General features: G+C 35.2%; 1 protein-coding gene across 1 annotated transcript in view; it reads right to left on the reverse strand.

Annotated features, from left to right (window-relative positions):
* Nucleotides 1–2,146: 2,146 nt before the first annotated feature.
* The window catches only part of PLOD2 (procollagen-lysine,2-oxoglutarate 5-dioxygenase 2), a 52,767-nt gene continuing 32,436 nt past the window's right edge, over nucleotides 2,147–22,477 (reverse strand). The window contains 12 exon segments of the mRNA XM_084267540.1: nucleotides 2,147–3,336; nucleotides 4,320–4,445; nucleotides 4,656–4,802; nucleotides 5,670–5,774; nucleotides 6,165–6,230; nucleotides 6,618–6,731; nucleotides 8,096–8,158; nucleotides 9,334–9,475; nucleotides 10,624–10,749; nucleotides 12,004–12,108; nucleotides 19,370–19,491; nucleotides 20,923–21,048. Of these exon segments, the coding sequence (XP_084123666.1) occupies nucleotides 3,181–3,336; nucleotides 4,320–4,445; nucleotides 4,656–4,802; nucleotides 5,670–5,774; nucleotides 6,165–6,230; nucleotides 6,618–6,731; nucleotides 8,096–8,158; nucleotides 9,334–9,475; nucleotides 10,624–10,749; nucleotides 12,004–12,108; nucleotides 19,370–19,491; nucleotides 20,923–21,048 (1,398 nt within the window). The 3' untranslated portion in view covers nucleotides 2,147–3,180.

Here is a 22,477-nt window from a genome sequence, read left to right on the forward strand (position 1 = left end):
AACTGAAATGCATATATTCTTTTTAAAAGATCATTGCCATAGCTGAAAAGAAAAATCTGAACAAATTATTTCAAGCAGAAGAACAGAAGCAGAACTAGCATGTGCATGTGGGAGGAAGGAATGATAAGGGTCTTTTCTAGACTTTTGCATCTCTTTAAATGTCTTTATCTCCATATTTGTTACATGCTGCAAAAGACAATCTGTTGTGGAAGCCCTGCATTGAATTAACATTTATTCCATGTATATAGTGGATATGGGAGAAAAGCCATTATGAAAGAAAAAGGGACAGACAGATTTCATTAGTATTGTCTCACTGAAAAGCTGTCTTTTTGGGCTTGTCACAGTCTTATGCCTATCAGATCATAGTAAGAGTGCAACAGGAATCCTTCAGCAGGAAAAAAAAACAACAGAGAAATGACAAATACATATTGGAATTACTCATTGCACAGCTATGTTAAAGAAGATTAAGTGGTGTAAAATACTACCAAATGTCCTGAAACTTTTTTAGGAGTGTTAGAGTCAGAATAGCTCATAAATATGAAATAATACCAAACTATACCCAGCCACCCTTTACCCACCCCAGTGTCTCAAGCACTTAACAGTGAGAAAGAGAGCTAGATGAAAGCAGAAAAAAAAAAATCAAAAATATTACAAACACCTCATCTGTTGCAGAGCTCCTTTATGCCCCTGTACTCCTGCTGGAATTAAAAGTTTGCTGCTTTCCTCCTGATGCACGTATGTCCTGTGTCCCAAAATAAAATTTGTTAGGAGACACAAGGTTCTTTAAGATCTTTTTAAAGTAATGAAAGTTAAAAATAATTTCCTAATAGTAGAATTTTGTTTAGCCTGTGACTGCTCATGTACTCACATGCTAACAGCACAGCAAAGCTTTTAGAACTAATTCAAGTGAACTGTTAGGAAGAAACTTTTTTCTGATATCTGTCAGTACCTAAGAAATTAATGAAGACGCTTCTCTATGTGTTGCAGTCCACCTGAAAGGGAGGTATTACCTTTGAAAATACTTCATCAAAAGAAAAAACAGGAGAGGATTTTAGTAGAGAGAGCATGTAAGGTTCATTTCTTAGGAGAGAAAAACATGCAGCACAGTAAACAGAGCATTACATGTCACTATGTAACAGAGGAAATTAATAGCTGCAAGCATAGAAATTTAAGTAAGTAAAGTATAGAAGTTGAGGTGAAAAAATACACATAAAAAGGTGAATGAGAACAAAAAATATGTAATTAAAATAGAAGTTATGCAAAAAATATTCCGCAAAAGAAAGCTCCTCATAAGAGCAAACTGTCTGTAATTGATCCTGGGGTAAAAATATTATTCTGTTCTGGGTTAGCCTATGAGACCACAGGGAAATGCTTGGGAAAAGCGATTAACAAAGACTGCTTTCATTCTGAAGGTCTGAAGATTTTCTGATCTGTAAAGTTTAGCTAAGTTTAGAGACACTCACTAAGGCAGAAGTGTTCCATGTCTGGGGGGTATCAACCTCCAAACCTTAAGCTGAAATGGAGAAAAGTTGACAGTGTAAAGAGAAATTAAAACAAAGAACTTCCTGTGAAAAGCCACTCCTGCTCAAGCCAGCCCACTTCAACACATTGTTGAAATTACCACATTTTGATGCTTTTTCTTCAGCATAACATCAAGTACAGTTACAACCCACTCCTCCAAACAGAACAAGGAAATAAGCAGACATGCTTATTTTTGGTAACGGAATGATCATTTAACTCCTCACCCAATCCTTTCAGTTTCAAGTAAAGCTTCTGTTTAGGACATGCATTACAAAATTTCTTCAATTATTAGCTGGTAAAAACTGAATTACTGTTTAGACCATTCAAAATACCACTATATAAAAAAAGAAAAGGTTGGTACAGAAAACAAGAAACTTTCATCCTGCTAGGGCCATCCTGAAATGCGCTTTCCATAACGTACCCAGGCACCAACTCACATGAGAAATCATTTCAATAGTAACAGAGCAAATAAACCAAAACCTGACACTTAGAGAAACGTCCAACATAAATATTTCTATAATTCTTTTAAAAATATTCATCAATAAATATACTTTCTGTAAGAGAATAAGAAGCATGCAAAGAAACTACCTAAGAGTCAAGTAAAAGTTGTTACATTAATTTAAAATTACCCTTTATTTTTCACAAGTTTTTCCAAAATGTGCATTTTGACACGGTAGACTTTGAGATAGTTTGCTTCAAGTTTCTTTAAATTACAAACAGTAGATACAGTAGGAATATTTTAAACCAAATTTCTTTAAAATAGATGGCAAGTTAAAACCCTTAGCTTCAAAAGAGACTGCCACAATTCCATTTTCCTGATACAAAATTCAAGTAATTTTTAGTAAGAGTAGAAAATTCTCTTTATAAAACATCCTATTATGAAAATTTACCAGCATTCTGAAAATAAACATCAAAATTCCAGTATCAATTGGGTGCAATCACACATTTAGAAAAATAACTCATTTTAAATGAAGGTCACTTGGTGAAGTAAATTTTCAACAGGATGTGCTTTTAAAACAAATGATAAACCATTTCTTCTTAGCTAAAATGTGTGATCCTTGCTCCAACTCCGCAAATAGTATTTTTCTTCCAAAGCCATACATTTCAGTATTGAAAATTAATTACAAAAACAGGCTGCTGAGATGTTTTCCCTTCAGTGTATACCAGTATATGGAATTATTGCTTATCCTCAACAACTGTATACAAGATCCACTTGATTTTGATTTTATGCTGCGGGTTTTAATTGGTTGCTACCAAATACACACACCACAAAAACTTTAGCTGTGTCACTTTACTGAATGAAAACCACAATAAAATTTTCAGATAATTTTGTATCAAGGCTTCTTAGTTTTTGTTTTTTAAACAACAAAACAGTTTCACTATAAAAAGTTTTTCCATTTTCCCTTCTTACCTATTCTTTCAGACAGCAGAATGGAAAAATAAGCAGGACATGTTTACTTTGTGACTCAAGGCTCAGAGCAGATATTGAGAAATCTGCAACAATTTTAGAATGTTTTCTGTTTTTCATTCTTTTAGCCCAAAGTAACTTTGCTGTCTAGGAATGGTAACTTAAAGTTTCTTTTATCACCGTCTTCAAGAAATCTATAAATAAATGTTTATGTAAAGAATCAAACACTGCTGAAGAGGGAAAAAATAAAATTAAGGATCAATAAATGATACTGCAATGTATCTTGTGCCATTCAAGATAGGAAGTCCTTCATGTAAATGAGTAAGTCTTCCAGGGTGCATGAAACTCCATCCTTTCCTGGGAGACTCAATGGAGCAGTTGTACCTAAGAAATTTACATCCACCTCCCTGCAACAAAAACACAAACAAAACAAAACCCCAAACATTTACCTTGTCTTTTAATTAAGTTCTTTTAATTTATCTATAACTTCAAGCATTTTGCTATTAATAACAGCCTATTGCTGACAGGTTTGGGTTTTTTCACTATGAATTCTAACAACGTTGTTTAAATGGCACCATCTTCAGAGCAATACGTAACAGACACACATTTGCAAAGTTTTCCCCTTTGCTTTGCTTTAGCATTCCTTGGTTAAAAAGTCACTCAAGCAGCAACTCTGACAAACAGGTCTGCAATAACTTTACTGTAGGTGATACCAGAGAGAAGCAAATTGTATTCTAGAGGCTTTGTTCCAGGACTGCATCCCTATCCAGGACAGCATTTTAAAAAATCTTAGATTAATCAATCTGGCTGTTGCTTTCAAACTGAAGGTGTGTTTTCTGAAGTAGTAAGTTTGAGAAACATACTTCAGGGTGTTGAGTAGAACGGTATATAATACAGGTTTATTAACAAAACAGGTTGAGTTTCTCTACTAGCTGAAGCCAAATATTACTACCACAGCCCTGCCTATTCCCCATTCTCTGGGGAGTGATTTATTTGAATGTGTATCAAAGAAAGTAATTTATCTCAGGAAAAAAAAAAAACAAACAACCCACACACACGCACACAAACAGAAACAACAGTTGACAATTTTCATTCTGTATCTCATCTAAAAAAGAATAATTTAGAAGCTGCCATTTGAGATAATTTGGGACTATTTGAAGTATTCTGAGAAATTTGTTTTCAACTGGAGCTTTTCAGAAATGTTAAAAATTAAATGCCTAATCTCTCACAATTTTCATTTAAACCCTCACTCCCCCCACCATCTGAAACCATTTTGATGAATTCTGGATCCCATAACCAAGCAAATTTAGTACTTGTCAAAAAACCAGCAAGGAATAATATTAGGAACTCAAAGAACAAAAATTTTTAAACCAGTAAATTGTCAACTTACTTGAAAGTCCTCTCCGACTTTGTTGAGAGCGATGTTGATTGTGAATGTAGAGGAGTCATGATGGGGTCTGAGTGACCGTTGTCTGTCTGGGCTGTATTTTACAACAAAATTCAATAAAGCATACCCCTGAAACAAAACATATAGTCACACATCAACACGTGAACTTCCAAGTTACACATGTCTTCTTGGATGGGCTTTTTTGTTTAAAGCTCAACAGCATTCCTCTATAACTACTGGTATATCATGTAGGAACAACCAAAGCAAAATAACTAGGGTATATTCACTTAGAATTACTCATGACATGCAGCAATTATTTGCAATATTTTAAACACATACCTTAGTATAATATCCAGCAAACACTTTGAGCGTTACTGGTGCAATGAACTCTCTTATGAAATGCAACCATTCGTTATCCAGTCCAATCTGCTTCATATGAATATCATCAGTTGGGACATTTTCATAACCTCCAGAAATACGGCTGTCCTAATGAAAACACCATAAATACCCTTGAAATATGGACATGGAATGCTTCTGGCATTTTGTGATTCTGCAGAATCACAAAACTGCAACAAAGCAGTGCTTTATTTGGTATATGTGAGCTTGCTGTACAGTGATTTCACAGATAAGTGCTGCAGAAAAAAAAAAGCTGACATCCCAATGAGCAAAAATTGGAAAAAATTTTACAAGGTGAGTAAATATTTGGATATTTTGCCAGCAAATAAAGGCTTCCTGTGGCAATGGTTTTATTTATTGAGATACAGATGTGACTGAAGTTAAATGAAGAGAGTTACAGGCCTCAACTTGACATGGTAATAAATGTTGAAATAATCTGAAGATAAAAGTATGTTTCTGGAGGCTCCTCCCTGTAGTAAAATAATGACTGCAATTTATCTCGTTTCCAAGGTACCACATTTGTGAGTGACAAGCATTCCTCCTATTCTAGCAGTAGTTAATGAATAGCTTCAACTTTCTGCAAGCACAAACATAACTGCTTGTAAGATTTGTGGGTAACTCCTTAAGGGGACAAATTAGTACTTAAGAGGTTAAATGAGTACAACTTTAAACAGTTATCTACAGCTATCTCAGACAGGATTGGATAACTGTCAGATAACTACTACAGCAACTGCACCACTGTTACTCTCTGAATTTTCTAGGTAAAGTTAATTGAGGAATGTCTCTAAATCCACAGTACGAGCTACATGATAGACTAAACTAAGCATTTTATACCGTGAATCAGATGTCTTGGGTCATTGGCAATTGTTGAAATGTTTATTTGCTGCAGTACACTGTGACGTCTTACTATAAAGGTACTCACAAATGAAGGTCATGTTTATATAGGCTGACACTTACTTGGTGTTTTCCACCAGACCATTGTCCAAAATGTTCCATTTCTTCTACTAATTCATCACAGGCAGTGTCAGAAAATATGGGAAACCAAAACACATCTGGACATGGCTACAAAAGAAAAACAAAAACCAAAAAAAAACATGTTAAGCTTCGACAGCTATCTTTTATATTTAACTGCCAAATAAGGATTTCTTCAGTCTTCTTAGTGACTGAAAGATATCAGCTGTTTTCATCTGAGCCATAATTCAGATAAATATAAATAATCAAGTATCTGTATTGTGAAGACAGCAATTACTTGGACAACTACACTATTGTGACAAATTAGTGATTGATTTTGGACTCCTCTCATCTCTTTTTCAGAATGGCAAAAATTGAGTTCTGACCCAAAACATCAAACAGTTTTTCAGCCACAACCAAAACAGCATTTGCATGGAAATAGTGTATGTCAACTGATTATCAGTCAACCCCACAAATTCCAAGAAAACTACTTATACTCACCTGCTCTACTATATTATCTGTGAAGATTTTTGAGTAGTTTGGATTTATATAGGTTTCCTTCCAGTCCTAAAAAATATAAATTTAAAACATTAGATAAGAATAAATTAATTTCTGTTACAAAACATCATTTCTATTCTATTCATTTGCTCTACTGAAAGCACTGGAAACAAATAATTTCTCGTACCCATAAATGAAGTCAAATAATGAAACCTGTAACATCAGGGCCGTATCTCCATCTCCTTACTCCAGTCAATCAGTTGGCTTTTTGATATGATAGATTGTCATTGACTTCAATTGTTGGTAGAGAACACTTTTTAGTACACCACCAGTATTTAGTGCATAACAAACAAATGTTCTCCATGAAAAGTCTTTAAAACCCAAGTCCTTTACAATACATAAACTTCACAATTTTTTAATGTAAAATAGCTATTTCATCACTAATTAGATGCATACCACAGGATTTTCAAATATCTGCCAGAGGTCGTTGTTGTAGTGGGAGGTATTGTAATTTGCTGTAGAAATAAGTCTTCCAAATTCATGCCTGTTGGTAATGTACATGAAAACACCCTATACCAAGTAGAGAAAGTGTCATTAGAAAAACTGCCCGTCTTAGCAGAAACACGTTGTAAAAGTCTATTTATTTATGCCCATTCTTTCATAAGATCTATAACACACTTACACATACATATTACACATGCGCTGCTAATTTAACATCTTTAAATTTCAAACGGTTGATTCTAACCATCAATTAGCATTCATAAGTTCTTCTTTAGAAGCATTTGGTTGAACTTGTTTTCTAAACATATTTCTAAACACAAAATATATATTGTTCATAAAGTAAACACACATATATTTAGAGAAAGGAAAAAACAGAGCAGCAGTTGGTTGATTTGTTTTCCAGAAATCCTAAGCAGACACACTGGAAGCACCTGTTCTAAAACTGAAAATACTCCTACAAGAAAACCAACATCTGGGATTTAGTTTCCAATTAAAATCTGGGGTTTCATGGGATAATGGAAGTCAGAACAAGAAACTTATTTCAAGAGTATTCACTACATGATCCTCTGGTGAATTGGCCTGAAATAAAAAGAATTTTGCAAATACAGCATAAAAGAATATTCAGATCAGTGTACAAAACAGCTGAGCACTGTGAAGTATGTTTGTCTAAATGAACACTACAAAATATGAGCAAGATATCAAGTGTGGTAAGATACTGCTTTATTATCAAGCTATTAACAGAAGATATTAACAAAACTCTCTTGATTAGAAATAGTAGCAGAAAATAGTTCTTCTTAAAGAAATATAGGTTTTGTGGGCTTTCTTCCCCCTCAGTTTACTGTTTTTCAGACTAAAACCACATTTCAAAAGTGTTTGTGACTTCTGGATTTGCAGCAGTTGATGACATTCTTATTTAGATATTTTAGTATTTGTGTCTATGTTTCTGTCTGAAAAAGAGTTAAACTGTTAGAAAGATAATTATTATGTTAAACATGTGCCTGGTTTTAGGCACTTATCAAATCATTACACAGCTGCAGCAGGGAGAATAAGGAGGGTCTGGGTCAAGAAAACAGTTTAAAAATGACCGATTTCACAACTGCCCTGTGGGGTCACCAAGGGGCCAGGCTGACATGCTAGTGATTTGAGCTCCAGTACTTCCTAGGACTGCTGAAGTTTTAGCTATGGAAGCACAACTTCAGCACACCTTGACCTCAGAAGCACTGAGAAATCTCCCTGAGGAAACAATGAGTGTCTCTAAGATGTTTTGAGCTGGTCAGAAGAACCTGTCGCTGGCAAAAACTTGAACCTTACAAGACTGAAGAGAAAGCTAAAGCAGTATTTTATTAGAGGAAGTGGACAGAGGAGAAGTATCTTCCTGTGGTAGAATAATACTGCACATAGTAATAACTAATTAATAAAAAATAAAGCAACACCTTTGGGGGTCTGAGCATATGGAATGTTTCCGAAGAAGGGGAGTCTTTTTCCCTTTGTAAAGTCTAAAATGAAGGAGAATCATCACATCAGTTTTCCAAAGCATAATCTCTTTCTCTATTTCCGACTACTACTAGCTTTCCACAGTTACATGAGGGAAATAGCAGCCTTTGATCTAAAGCTGATATGCCTTTACAGACAACATGCATCTCCAAGCAAAGCTCATAATACGCATGTCAAAGCTGTTTCCACCAGCCCCTTCTTATCTGCTGCAATACAAAACCAAGCATGTACCAGACCATCTTACAGCCCAGACTGAGAAAGAGAAGAGAAAGCAATTTTATGATGAGCCAGTCAGATTAGTTTAATGAGCAAGGGGAAGCACAAGATCACAGTAACTGTTGCTGAGGTTTGAAAACAACAGAATTGGACGGGGATGTTCTGAAGAATCAGTACAAACAGAGGAGATCATGCCTTGTTATGAAGGAATAAAAAAATTAATACTTGCCAACTTTTCTTGTTCAATTCAGCAAAATTAATTTTCAATGTTATTGTGTCTGCAAATAGGTCTGGTTTAGGTCTTATTTTTTTCTGTGCTGAAACTAGCGTAAATGTCAATAGAAATGTGGATTTACATATTCATATTTTTACAGGACAAGTAAGTTTTCTTTCATTACTTACAGCTCAATGCGAGTAACAAATTTCTGATACAGTTTTAATCTATCTGGAAAAATTAATAATTCATGTTCCCTAAGAAGATTTGTACAATTTCATAAATCACTTTGGCTTTTTATATCAACACTGCCCATCACTAGTTCAAATATTTATCTATTGAAATACAAAATTGAAAAGTATTCCAACTTAGTCTGCTAGAAGTTTCACACAATATAAAACCATGCATAATGTCAGTGCTTTTAAAGCATCTCTGAGTCATACACAACAGAGAAGTTGAGCCTTCTTTGATCCTGTAGAGGTTGCACCAATGAAAAAAGTATTTTAACCTCAATGAGAATTTTCAGTGCACTTAAATCATGCAGTCTTGCAGGTCTTGCAAAAACCTCTCTTTTCAACAATTTAAACAAATACACCCAAAATGTTCTATGTCACAAAAATTGGCCAGTACTTTGAATTAGAAGTAAAAATCCAATATCCAAGATCAATCAAGTCAAGCAGTCAAGTATAGCAGGACACAAGGAAGTCAGTGTGTATTTAAAAGCAAGCTGTTACAGATACACCTTACCATTTCCCTGGCATTCCTGCAGAGAGCCATATCAGGATCCAACTTATCACGCATAAAGTAGTTTTTTTCTTTCATTTCTGATCTGAGAGTTTGTCCCTTAATTAAATATATATTAGCCATATAAGGAATATTCCATACTCCTCTGTAAAATTAAAAATTAGAAAATGCAAATAGTTTAAAGCCATGAAAACTAATCTGTTGCCTAGTCTGTCAAATCAGCATCTTTATATTTGCTGACAAGATCGAGCAAGTTTCAAGGAAATTAAGCTGACAGGTTCCCAAGACATTTGCTGAACATTGTGGACATCTCTTACATAGGCAGTAATTCAACTTTTATGAAGTATTATTATAAAAAAAATAGAAAGGTCAAATTCTCTAGAGATTTAACTACAAATGTACTTCATGTTTCCATAGTTAAGGCAATCAGTCAAACTCTTACAATATTATTCTACACTACCAGATGGAGAAAGTGATTCTAAAACAGATTTTTAAGTGAGTTTAAAGACTTCACTAAGGCTTTGCACAGCTGGTCTGACCTCCTCAGACAAATACCCATGGACCACAGCAGGCCACATATTTATGTCAGTTGGGCCAATATAAACAAGACTGCATTGCTGTAAGAATGCTCGCTCTGCAGATTTCCTCCCTCCCAGCACCACAAGCACATCATTCAGTGAGATTGAAAATGTGCCACTCCTATTCAAGCAGTCAATCTGGTTCAGACTGTTTTGTTCTTCCAGGACAGTGGAAAGCTATCACCACATAGGAAAAGTCAAGCTTAGAACAAATTACACCACATTCATTAAGGGGAAGAACAAAATGAAAAGGCAGACAGAAGTATTTCCCAAGAGCTCCTTAGGATATACCTGATATAATATACAAGAAGAAACACATGGAGACTTCTAGCTCTTCAACTGATTAAACATTTGCCCCAAAGAGATAAAGATGCAACAATCATTTCTTTTGACTGAAGTTCCAGCATAGGGTTTGTTATTTTTTTTTGTCTTGCCGTTTTCTGTATTATGTACTGCCAGATGAAGCAGACACACACAGATACTAATAACAGCTAGGTCCATTACTAATACCACTGCATCGTGTTAAACACCTTCCTTTTTTATTCAAGCTGTGAATGGGAAAACAAACACACCTATTGAATAGGAAAAAAAACCCCAAAACAATAAAACTAACCTAAGTTATTCCGGAATATCAAATAGCATGAAAATGTAAGAATATGTTGCTAATAAGCATATTGGGTGTCTTGACTGTAAAAATTACATTAAAATTACTTACACTCTGTTTCCTTGGACAATATCAACATAATCTTCTGATCGAGCATAATATCCATCTGGGCTTAAAGCACCCCAGAAATTAGACCAAAGCTTCCCATGACGAGTTACAAGTGGAGCAATTATCTTTCTGTGAAGTGACATATCAAGTAAGAAAATATGAACTGTTATATGTAGAACATACATGAAGATATACTGGCTTTCCTCAGTTTGGAGTATAGAGCAGTTAAAACACCAATGACTGTCAAATCACAGAAAACTTATTCTGAATTTAAGCTGGAAGAAACAATATCCAAGTACCAACTGCCCAAAAACAGTATCAGTGGAGCAGAAGCAAAGATTTGTATAAATCTGAGTTGGCTTGATTTTCAGTCAAGCAAAAAACATACTGTCCATAGCATAAGAAAAACTTGAAGCCAAATACATGAAAAAAAAATATTAAAAAAACCCCACAGTGAGACTTAGCTTATCCAAAATTTAATAGAGTCAAAAGAGGAAATCTAAATTGATCAGAATAAAGAGAATAAAATGGTACTTTGTTTCCAAGGGTGCCTATGCTAAGATGCATACTGCAAAGCCTCAGTTTCTTCTAGCTATTGTCCCTTTTACCCTCTTTCTACAACAGTAAACATTACAAGGAATAATATAGTACAAAGGACTGAAAGCCATATCTTTACTTAAGCTCCGTCCCTTCTCACTAGCAGGCCAAAGCAAACACTGATAATATATCTTTCTGTGATACACCTGAGATTCCCAGATTTGTTATAACAAGGCAAACACTACATACCTGCCTAACACGGGAAGTTAAAAATTGGGAGGAGTGAAGTGCACAGCCTGCTGAAAGCTGCTGCTGATACAGTCACAGCTTTGTAAAATTTAAGACATCATGCTTATACAAGGAAAAACTGGGTATTGCAGCTGATTCATCTCCAATACTTTCCACTGTATTATTGCATCTGTGATTTAAAAAGACAGTAGTAACACTGCAATACTAAAGTAATAAACTCTAGGGAGTTTCTGTTTAGTTTTGTTTGGGGTTTTTGGAGGGAGAGGGTGTTAAAAATATTTTGTGTAACCAACTTTGAAACCATTACTAAGTGAAAACTCAGTTCATCTAATAAAACCTGCTTACACCATACCATTCTCTTCAGAGGAACTTTGAAGCATTTGAAATTCACACCAGGAACTGTTGTTTGACAGGAATAAAATGCTTTGTGAATAGTTGGCCTCCAAGCCTATTATGAACTACAGCAATGAAGTACCACAGGTAAGCAAAGAGGATCTAACTCTGCAAGAACAGACAGGATCTTATTTTCTCTGGATGGGCCCCAGAGAATCCCTTCAAGTTGGAGGAAATTCTGTAAAATCAAGAAATATACTACACCTGTTCTGTTCAATCAGTATTCTTAAAGTTTTGGGGTTTGTCAGCACAACATCTGCATCTATACTTAAGTAATATTCACATGCTTTATCCTGGCGACAAAGGTCCCTAAAAAGACAAAAAAGAATGGTTAACTCACATATGTCCAGAAAAGATCTGCAACAAAGACAAAACAAAACAGCAAAATGCCTAAACCACAATAAAGCACTCTACTCATACACTGCATTAACAGCACTCTGCAGTGCAGTATAGGAAGTGTAAAATAGACTACGGCAGTGTGATAAACTGAAGGAGATTTTAAAAACATGGATCAGATGCCTTACATTGTTCTTCTAATAAACTGATATCTAACCTTTACCAAGTTCAGTAAGAGCTATCATGCACTGTCCTAATGGAAAACAGGGGTGGGCAGAGAAATCAAACCACTGATTTATATAGCCGAATATCAGTATAGTCACTTAGTAGTGAAGTATGAGCTTAAGTAAACTCCTCTAGTAATTGCATGTGGCTGTAACACTGTCTTTAGGCAAAGATGCTACAGATGTGATTTGCTAATCTGAATAGTAATTGAACCCTTATGGAGAGTGAAAGGCAAAAAGTATAAAGAAATACATATTTCAAGACCTTCTTTTAGTCATCTTGTGACCTACAAGAACACCACAGTTGGTAAAGCAAAACAGAAAACAATTGCACAGGAGGTGAATGGAAAGGAGGAAAGGGAAATGGACTTGTCCTATACACTACTTCTATCAGAAAAAAGTTATTTGCATAGATTCACACAGCCTCTAAATATAAAAGACACAGATACTACTACTGCGTGTTTCTGGCAGTGTAAGCATGCTACAATAAGATCTGGGATAGTGGATTTAGCTTTCCTATGCCAAGAGAATAGTAGGCAATTATAGTAAATCAAAAATACTTTTAGAAGTGGAACAAGCAGTACCTTTCTATCATGTAGGTGGTATTATTGATTTTGTCTGTTTTTACCACTATTATCGACGGAATTTGCATTAATTCCACTGTAACAGCTTGAAACATTACAGTTATTTTATTTTATTGTTTTAAAGTGTCTATAAACACTGTTTTAGTTTATGTTCCACGCAGTTAAATTGTTTGTGACTGTTTTCTGCAAAGGAAGAGATCTCTGTCACATCTGAAGTTCTGATAAGGGGTGGATGTGACAGGCTACATACAAGTCAAGCAACCACTGCCATGGCCTCCTGTCTGCTCCTTCTCCATCCCCCTCCACTACCCAACACAGCACTCACTCTGCATTTGTGTCTCTCGTAAGGATTACTACTTATCAACACTTTTTTAGTTGTTTTGTTCAAACTTTCTTCTGCTCAAAGTACTTTAGAGGTCGGTATCACAGTATAAGGCAGAATTTTTTTATTCAATAAATTTTAGGAATCCTTCCTCTTCATACCTGACTGCTAAAGGTGTAGGAATTACTTGAACCACATTTTCAAACTACCAAAACAATCTTCCTGTAACAGCTGAAGTCACTGTGTCTGGACACATGCCTATAGTTTAAATCTTTGGTCAGTCTCTGGTTCTGCTTTAACTGAGATGTTCACTGACAGTTTTCTATCTTATGTATACATGGTTTTATGACAGCAATTCCTTAATCAGCATTTTCTCCATAATCACCCCAATCTCCATAATCAGCTGACACACGCAGGCTTTCTTTTGGCCATAACACAACCCAGCAAATATACCTTTATGGCATTTTCCATGACTAGCCTGTCCTATTCAAAGCTTCACAACTACTGAACACAATAGCTTTATCATTAGCATAATTACAATTATTATTAAGCTGACTTTTATTGCGCTTAGATTTTTTTCCGAACACATACAGCTCATTTATCTTCTTTTTACTAATGAGGAAACTAAACCTGAGACCAACACACTCAATGATAGTCCATGATTCCAGCCACAACACTGGCTAGCATCTCCCCAAAAGCATTTCAACCTTTTTCTGCTAACAAAAATATGAATAGAATTAATGGTTTTAGTTATGAAAATTGGGGGAGGGGAGGGGGGTTGGAACAGATTTATATTTAGTTTTGGGCAAACATGGCTGGAAAATTGATTACATAATTTCAAAATATATAGTTCTGCAATTTTTGCCTCCTTTAAATGCAGAGCCAAAATGTTGTATTAAAAGTGGTCCAATATGTTTATTGTTGAAAATCCTTCTGTTCTTCATTCGCAGAGTAATCCAAAATACAAAATAACACATTAAAAGTTTTGGTCTAAGTCACATTCAGTCATTCAATGATCTATTGAGAACTCTTTGAAAGCATTACTGCCTCTAACAGTCTGGAAATTCAGCTGCAGCTCCACAATGTAACTCCTCTAATTTCAACCTCTAACCACAAATATTAAATGTATGTATTAATATATCTGCATATACATATATCTCAAAAGGCAAAAAGTCAAGGCTACTTACTACTCTGATCATACTTTGACTCATTTCTCCCCAATTATTTCTTTCTAAACTCTACTGAAGACTGGATCACCAAATTGCAAAACTTCACATTTACAGCATAATTCTCCTTGCATTTCCGGTTACGTCACCATGTCAAATATGAAGTAGAAATTTTGCCTTTGCACTTTAAATTTGCTAACAAAAATCTCCATAAAGCACTTCCAGTTTCAGATAGACAAAAAAAATTTATAAAAGTTTCTGCCAAAATTAATAAAGCAAACCTACTCTAAAGAAATTATTTTTAGGTTTTCATTGTTGCCTAGTAGCCCAAGGAAATAAAAGTAATCCTGGATACTCTCATGCTTTAAAAGCATTACCTTCTTACAGTGTATGATAACCTCTTCAGATGCAGAAATCCCAGATTATATGTGATACTATTTATTACGTGTATGCAGGTTACAGCAAGAAGTGGAAAGTGCCTTCCAACAATTCTCATATGTCACTTTACTACCTAAATTCAAAGCCTAAAATGTTTAATCTGGTTACTTTATCTTCCACATGGCTACTAAAATAAGAAAAGAAAGTTATATTTTTGTATATAGCTTAAGCCATTTCAGTGTAACAATTATTAAAAAGCGTAGTAGAAGGCCAAGATTTTTTGTTGGGAGTGTGAAGTGAAGCTCAGGAGATCAGTTTATGGCATTTTGCAATCACAGCGATGTTTAACTTTGCTTATAAACCACAAGCCCATCTGGAACAGTGACCTCATCTGAAAAGGGAAAGTGTCACTGCTCTTCTCTTCATCAAACTTTCCACTGAGATATTCCAAGGGGCTCATTGTTTGTAGCAGTAAGATACAGAGTCTATTCAATTTCTTTACCATAAAGACACTTTGGGGTCTCAGACATAGTGTGTATTTGCAAATGATCGATATATCATCTTTATATCTCAGTCTGGAAATACAATTCCAAACATAGACTGTGAGCCTAAAGGCAGAGCACTAACACCATTTGACAGACCTCTGAAAGAAAAGATGCCCCAGATACAAGTCAGCCACACTCACTGAAAGACTGGGTGACATTGCCTGCCATTTAGCATTACATTTTGCATTATTCCAGGCATCACAGCAGTATAAAGAAACTCTTATCACCCATCACAGAAACCAAGCAGATGTAGCCACAAAACACAGAAAGCACAGTTTAGTTTTGCATCTCAGGCTTAAGTATTGTTATCACAGCTACCACACCTGGAAGCTACTGAAATCAGATACAGGTAGGAAAGTTGCTTTTCTTCTGCAACACTTAAAGTTCAAAGTGTTCCTTGTCTGAGGCTGAAACACAAAACTAATCAAGTGTTACATTTCAGAAAAAACAAGAGTCCAACAGAAATCATTTGGCATCTAGGAGAGACAGATTTAATTAATCCCTGCTCTTCCTTCAACTATAGCCAGGATACTTGCCCTACTTGCAGGACTGAAAGGTAGTCCCCCTGCATCCATGTCATCACTTACCAACACCAATGGGAGCTCAGAGACAGACTTAGCATTTTCTAACTTTCAAGAAGCATAGAGAAGACCCCAGTTCAGCTCAAAATTGAACACTGAGGTCAAACTCTGATATTCATCTCTCTACCAGTCTTACTTAAACTTCTGAAAGCTTTCAATGTGAACTTTCATTAAAATGTATACATTCCTGTTAAAAGTAGAGGTAAATCAAGTTTTTTTAAAAAGTTTTGAAAATATCCTAGCTAGTTCTCTTACTAGTATTTTTGAGGGAGGAAAAGAACAACCCCAAAAAAAAGAAGTCCTTAAGTACTGGGGGAAAAAGATTATGGAAAATAAGCTTATTATAAATATAACCTCAGAGAAACAAATGATTCAAATTCCTGTATTTCTCCACTTAATCTTATTGCTTGAGCATATTTCATATTGTTATTTTACATTTTATGTCATAACAGATTTTGTAACAGCTGGCTGAAATCTTATCTCCAAACAAAGCAAAGCCACAAATGAATTTTCTTTCTCAAAGAAAAAAGATGCAACTGTAAGATCTCTAATATATTCCCCATAGACAAAGGAAAAAAAAAAAAAAAAAACAAAAAAGAGATGTGGAAGTGTTATTTCAGGGTTTCAAGGGATGTTCATGAAGAGAAAAATTGAAAAAATACCCAGTGAACATACTGCTGAACTTTCCTTCTCTTTATTCTGATTTCTATTCCTCCCTTTTTATTCTGTTTTAGCCCACACTAAGGAAAGTTGTGCACTCCTGTTCACTAGTATTACTGAATTGTAACAAGTCTTTGCTCATTGCCCAGTTTGGGACCTTTCCCACCCTACTCAATTTTCATAAGGCACAGGAGAGGGCTTACCTTGTCAAGATGAAGCAAGAAAATAAATGCTTCAACTATTTTTTTTTATGTGAATGAGAAAATTAGATACACATATGCTGCATGATTACAGCTAAAATTAAAAAAACATTATTTTTGTATAGTTATTGACGTGAGAGTCCCATTTACTGAGAAGTTCACTGTGACTTATCACCACTTTTTACTGAGCCAAAAAGGGGAAACAAAAAGAAAAAGGAGAAAACTGACCCAAATCATTATACACTCAAAAGTATTCTGCCGTAAATGAACCAGATCTTCAATGTTTAAGTTCAAACTCTTTTTTTAGTTTGGGTTTTTTATTTTTTTAGGCACTTAACTGTACTACTTAATGTCAGTTAAACTGCTTCAGATAAATAGACTGTGTGAAAGGTGCAGGTGAAGAGACCAAATTAATCCTCAATCTACTGGAAATTAACAGAGAGATACTAAAATCAGCTAATGTGGAAAAAGGCAGAAAGCAAGCGTTTGAGGCCGATGGAACAAAACTTGCAGTCAATAATGCAGAGAGGCAGGAGAAAATGAATCAGAAGACTGAATAGATGAATCTCTGTAAATCAAGCCATTAAACAGGTTTGAAGAATCATTCTTTTCAAGTTATTCCCAATGCAGTATTAGTGAGAAAAAATGAGGTTGTTATGTTGGAAGCCGGCTCAAAGGTTGAAAGCAAATATTTTTTTTATTGCATCTGGCTTTGCCATGAACATCCCATACTTTTGAGCTAGGTTTTCTGAGGAAAAGTTGATGTTCACAAAGGCAACCAAGCAGACCAGGCATGGAAAGGAAGAAGCAGATGAACTGAACCTGCCTCAGTCAATTTATATCTACAGCCATCAATTTATATCTACATTGGTCACATGAGAGATCCTACATAACAGAATTTTAAACACACATTTAAACTACTCTTTGTTTTATCCACAGACCAAGCAAAGACCATATATCACATGAAACCCTCTGTCCGTAGGTTCTATCAAAAGGTAACAGGTGTAAAGATTTTGCGTGAGATTTAATAAGAGCATAGAAATTGTTTAGACTGAAGATTCTGCTTTATGGTGTCTATAGAAAGAAAGAGGCAACTCCAAAAATTCCACCTCAGTTACATATAACATACACTACTTGAAAAAGTTTGCAAACGTGCTTTAGAGACTACTGGAAAAAAAGAAAGAATTATTTATAAACACGTGAATGGCTGCTTACACTTCACTGGACATCTGTAGTGTTTCCTGGAAAGGCTATGGGACATACTTGGACCTCAGCCAAACATCAGTTTGCCAGGAGGCTTCAGTGCAACAAAACCCCATTCAAATGAATTTCCAAGAAAACCACAGAGATTCAGGACTAGTCCTTCATTCTTTCAGTTGATGCCATGAAGAGCCTGTACTATGCTCCTAACCTCTGAATGTAAAAGAAAAGGGTCTCTTGAAAATAATATCTCTGCTCTAACACTCATGGAAAACTCAGAAGAAAAGAACTATGCAGGAAAGAAGCCTGCTCAAGGGCCACATGAGGTCTTGGGATTCTGGTCTATAAAACTCCGTAATCTGACTGATGGACATACTGGGAGAGCCACGAGCAGCTCTGTGGTAGTAGCCAATGCTGCAGCCACTGAAGAGATCCCCTGACAGACAGGTCTGACATAGGATATAAGGTTCAGATTTAGGCCTGGCAAGTGCTAGGTTTAAAAGGTGAAGAGTTGGATTCCCTAGTAAGGACAAAAAAGGGAGGGGGTGGGTGGAAAGGATAAGATAGTCTGCTGCCTTTAAAAGTTTGGGGGTTTTTTCTTTCCTTGAAAGCAGAAAATGCTGCTAGATCATTTCCAGAGTATCCCTGTCTCTCTGAAGAAAAATATAATTGTGAACAGTATTCCCAGGTCAAGCTTTAACAAGATTTTTACTTAAATGTAATGTCATTAAAAGAAAAAAAAAAAGGAGGGACTAGGACAACAAGAGTGGAATTGCTAAATGCAAGAGGTACTTCTAGTTACTGAAATCACTCTGTGGTAAGTTAGCTTGAAAAGGTTTTCAATAAAAAATAAAACTAAATACATTTTAGATTCAGAAGATATACGGCAATTAGAATTTCTTTTTACATTTGCACCAACTTCTCCCTTTTTTGTAATTACTACTACATAGAAACAATTTTTTATATTGTACCATCTATTTTATTTTAATGGCATTATTTTAAAAAAAAATTTTAAACTTTATGCTCATCATAATTTAATATATACCCATGTTTGAGAAAACTATAATGTAAAAATAATCTGAGACCACTTAATTTCTCTGTAGTCTACCATTGGCTATATCTTCAATAGAAGACCACATGACAGACTATTGTAGTCCAAGCCAGAGATGACGAAGAGCTTTTTATGTTAGACAGAAAATACTCAACCATATATATATATATATATATATATAGACCTTGTCCTTACACAAAAGCTCCCACCATTGTATCTTAAGATGGAAAGCTGTAACTGTTTAAAATGCAAAATAATATACATAAGATGAAAAAAATGATAGCAAATACATTATTAGAACAGATTTATAACTTAGAATTTACATTCCCATGTTCCGGGCTTCTGCTTGACTCAGATTTTCTTCAGGTCCAACAATTTTTATGTTTCTGATAATGTTCTTGGCCTTTTCCCAGAATTTCTTGATGTGCTTTTCGTGGTAAACCTCCTGTAATCATGTTAACATTGTTTATAGTGAATGAAAAGTACAAGTTGCTGTGAAATCATAAACATAGCATCCAAGAACACATTGTATTCTATCCCAAACAAACAGATGGCAAACAGTATTTGAAGATATTCCAGTATATGTCATTAAATGAAGCTATTCTATCCAAAATCTTAGCAAAATAATCCAACACATCAGCAATATAAATCAAAGCTGTACCTCCAGACTAATGCTACAAGATCACAGACTGTTTAGGCAATATTTTTTTCAGGGTAGTTACTTTATGATCTTCAAAACCCATCTTACCACCTCAGTGAGGGGGCTGCAACTTGGACCCAGGGGACAGTCACACTCTGTTTTTTTTAAACTGTAGTCACAGCAATTGTTTGTATAATTTCTAACCACCCTACCTCTGATTTAAGATATCTCAGCTACATGCAACATTTCCAAAACAGTGCCCTGCTTCTGCACATTACTGCAGACATTAGAATAATTAAAGTATTAGGTAGGGCTTTCCCCCTCTCTCTGATAAAAATATTATTGAGTCTTTTATTTTTATTTCAAATACCATATGACTTCTGGCTAAAGCAATAAAACCTAGCATAGCCTACAATTCCTACATACTTTAAATATCCCCTTACAAAATCATACTGAAGACTTTAAAGATAAACTCTACTTCTATTATTCACGCCTTTTGTGCTGCATCAACACTACTGCATGCCAAGTGAAAAAGGGGAGAATTGTATTTTCCTCCAACTTTCCTTTCAGTACAGTTTTGGGTTTTTTTTTTTTACAAAAGATTTACACATATCTGTCACCTCACTCATAAAAATAACAACACTAAAATCACTATGGAAGTATCAGCAACACCAGATCATTAGGCAGTTAGCAAATGAGCATTTCAAAAATATTCCAGGAAGCAACTTATTTGTATTGCCATTCAAAATGTACCTGGACACAACAGTCTTTCCCATGGTATCCAACAGGAACACCAAGAGAAACAGAAAAGCAAATCCAATGTCAACTGTTGGATAATAGTTATTAATAATGTGCGGTAACTTTATGTCAGTCCTAAAGTGGTCAGGCAGTTGGCCTGGATGATTGTTGTAAGTCCCTTCCAACTGCAGCAATTTTATTCTTATTCTTCCCTGTTGTTTTATGCCAATCATTACTTCCCTCAGAAACACTTTACAATCTTCTTCATTAGTAAAAGTACCTAAGCAGTTTCTTTGAACAGACTTCAGTAAGCATTGCCACAATTTCTGTTAACTTTGTGTATTTATTCCACTACAACATACTAAATTCTGAAAAATTATTTCTTCCTCTGTAGTTTAATGATGTACACATATAGAAGCCATATACTCCTCCATACATTTTCATTCACACTATAGCTTCCAAAACTGAAGTTTTGCACAATAGTAACATCATACTTACGTTATTATGAATGAAGATACTGAGTGCCTCCTTTGGGTAGTCCAGAGTCAACAATCTGTCTAAAAATTTAGGTAGGAAAGGAGTGGGTTGTTCAATGAAAACACCAATTTTTACTCTTGGATATTCCTAAAAAAAATGATATTTTGACACAACCAATAAGATTTGCCTCCTAACATTAGTTATATTAAAAAACAACTGATTTCATGTTGTAGTAACTTAGGCCACACAGCTTTCAAACAATCAAAGCCAAGTAACTCAGAAGAGCTATGTGCCCCATTTATTTTCACAGACCACGAAATAAGAAAAGGTAATGGAGTTCATATTGCTAGAAAACTCTCTAAATTCCAATAACAAAAATTGGAAGCAGAAAATAAAATATTATGGATTTTTACATTCTTAGTAGAAAAATTAAAACAGCAAAAAAGTATTTCAGGAAATACACCTAGAACTGCACAGCAAATTAAATTTTTGAAATCAGCATACATATGTTACATGTGCAAGAAAATATAGGGAAGACCAGGTTGTTTTTTTAAAGTAGAAAATAATAAACACCACAATATATTTTACTCCTCTTTAAGCCAAAGACTGCAATACCCTTCCATACGCTTATATGCACTGTATACCTCTATATGCAACCATTATAAGATGGCTTTGCATTACTTCCCTACTCACCAATATTATCAAGACCTTTGATGAACAAACTAGAGCTTCTGCCCCAGCATCCAAGGATACTGAAGTTTTGTCCACCTTATTTCAACATTAATTCACATCTTTTTAACAGTGACATTAATTCCTGTTTGTATGTGCTTGATACAGAGATTGTGATCACTAAAACAAGCCTAGACAGCACTTTTGTGTATTCCTAAAATATATTATTACAATCTGTGAGACAAAGATTTTTAACCTTCAAACACCTTGACTCCTACACAAAAAAGACACTGATAAAACTAAAAAAAAATTCCATCTCTAAACCAGATGGTAGCATAAATGCCTAAGCCACTACAAGCCTCAGAGAGAAACCTTATATGAGTATAAAAGGCAGCAAGCTAGCTTTCCTTAAGCAAGCCAACACCCAGAAAAGCATCTGGATAAGCCATCAGCACATGTTGAGATTTTACTGTGTTGCTGTCTGCATCGGAAATCCAGAAACATACTGGCAAGCACACCAGAGCGGAAACATTAGGCACTGATGTTTACCCTGACTACCTCCTATTCACAACTTCATCTGCAAACCTAATACGTACTCATGCAGACATCCTAATAACTTCAAAACAGCTGATGAAGACAAGTACACTGATGTCTTTTGAAAAAAGTGACTGTGATATTCTCTGGCAACCACTCCACTGAGGCTGGTGTCATGGCAACTGGTACTGCTGATTGCAGGCAATGAGGAAACAGCGTGTGCCATCAGGCTTGCTTAGCTGAACATGCACATGTGCTACCAATAACTGAACTGCTGCAATAATTTGTTTTGCATATTTCTCTAATTTTAAGGTATCTTCCCCTTATTCTCCAGCACAAAGAGAAGCAGGTTCAGGCTGGATCTGCAAGGTTA

The sequence above is a fragment of the Gallinula chloropus genome, assembly GCF_964237585.1.
Source record: "Gallinula chloropus genome assembly, chromosome: 8".
Taxonomy (NCBI): Eukaryota; Metazoa; Chordata; class Aves; order Gruiformes; family Rallidae; genus Gallinula; species Gallinula chloropus.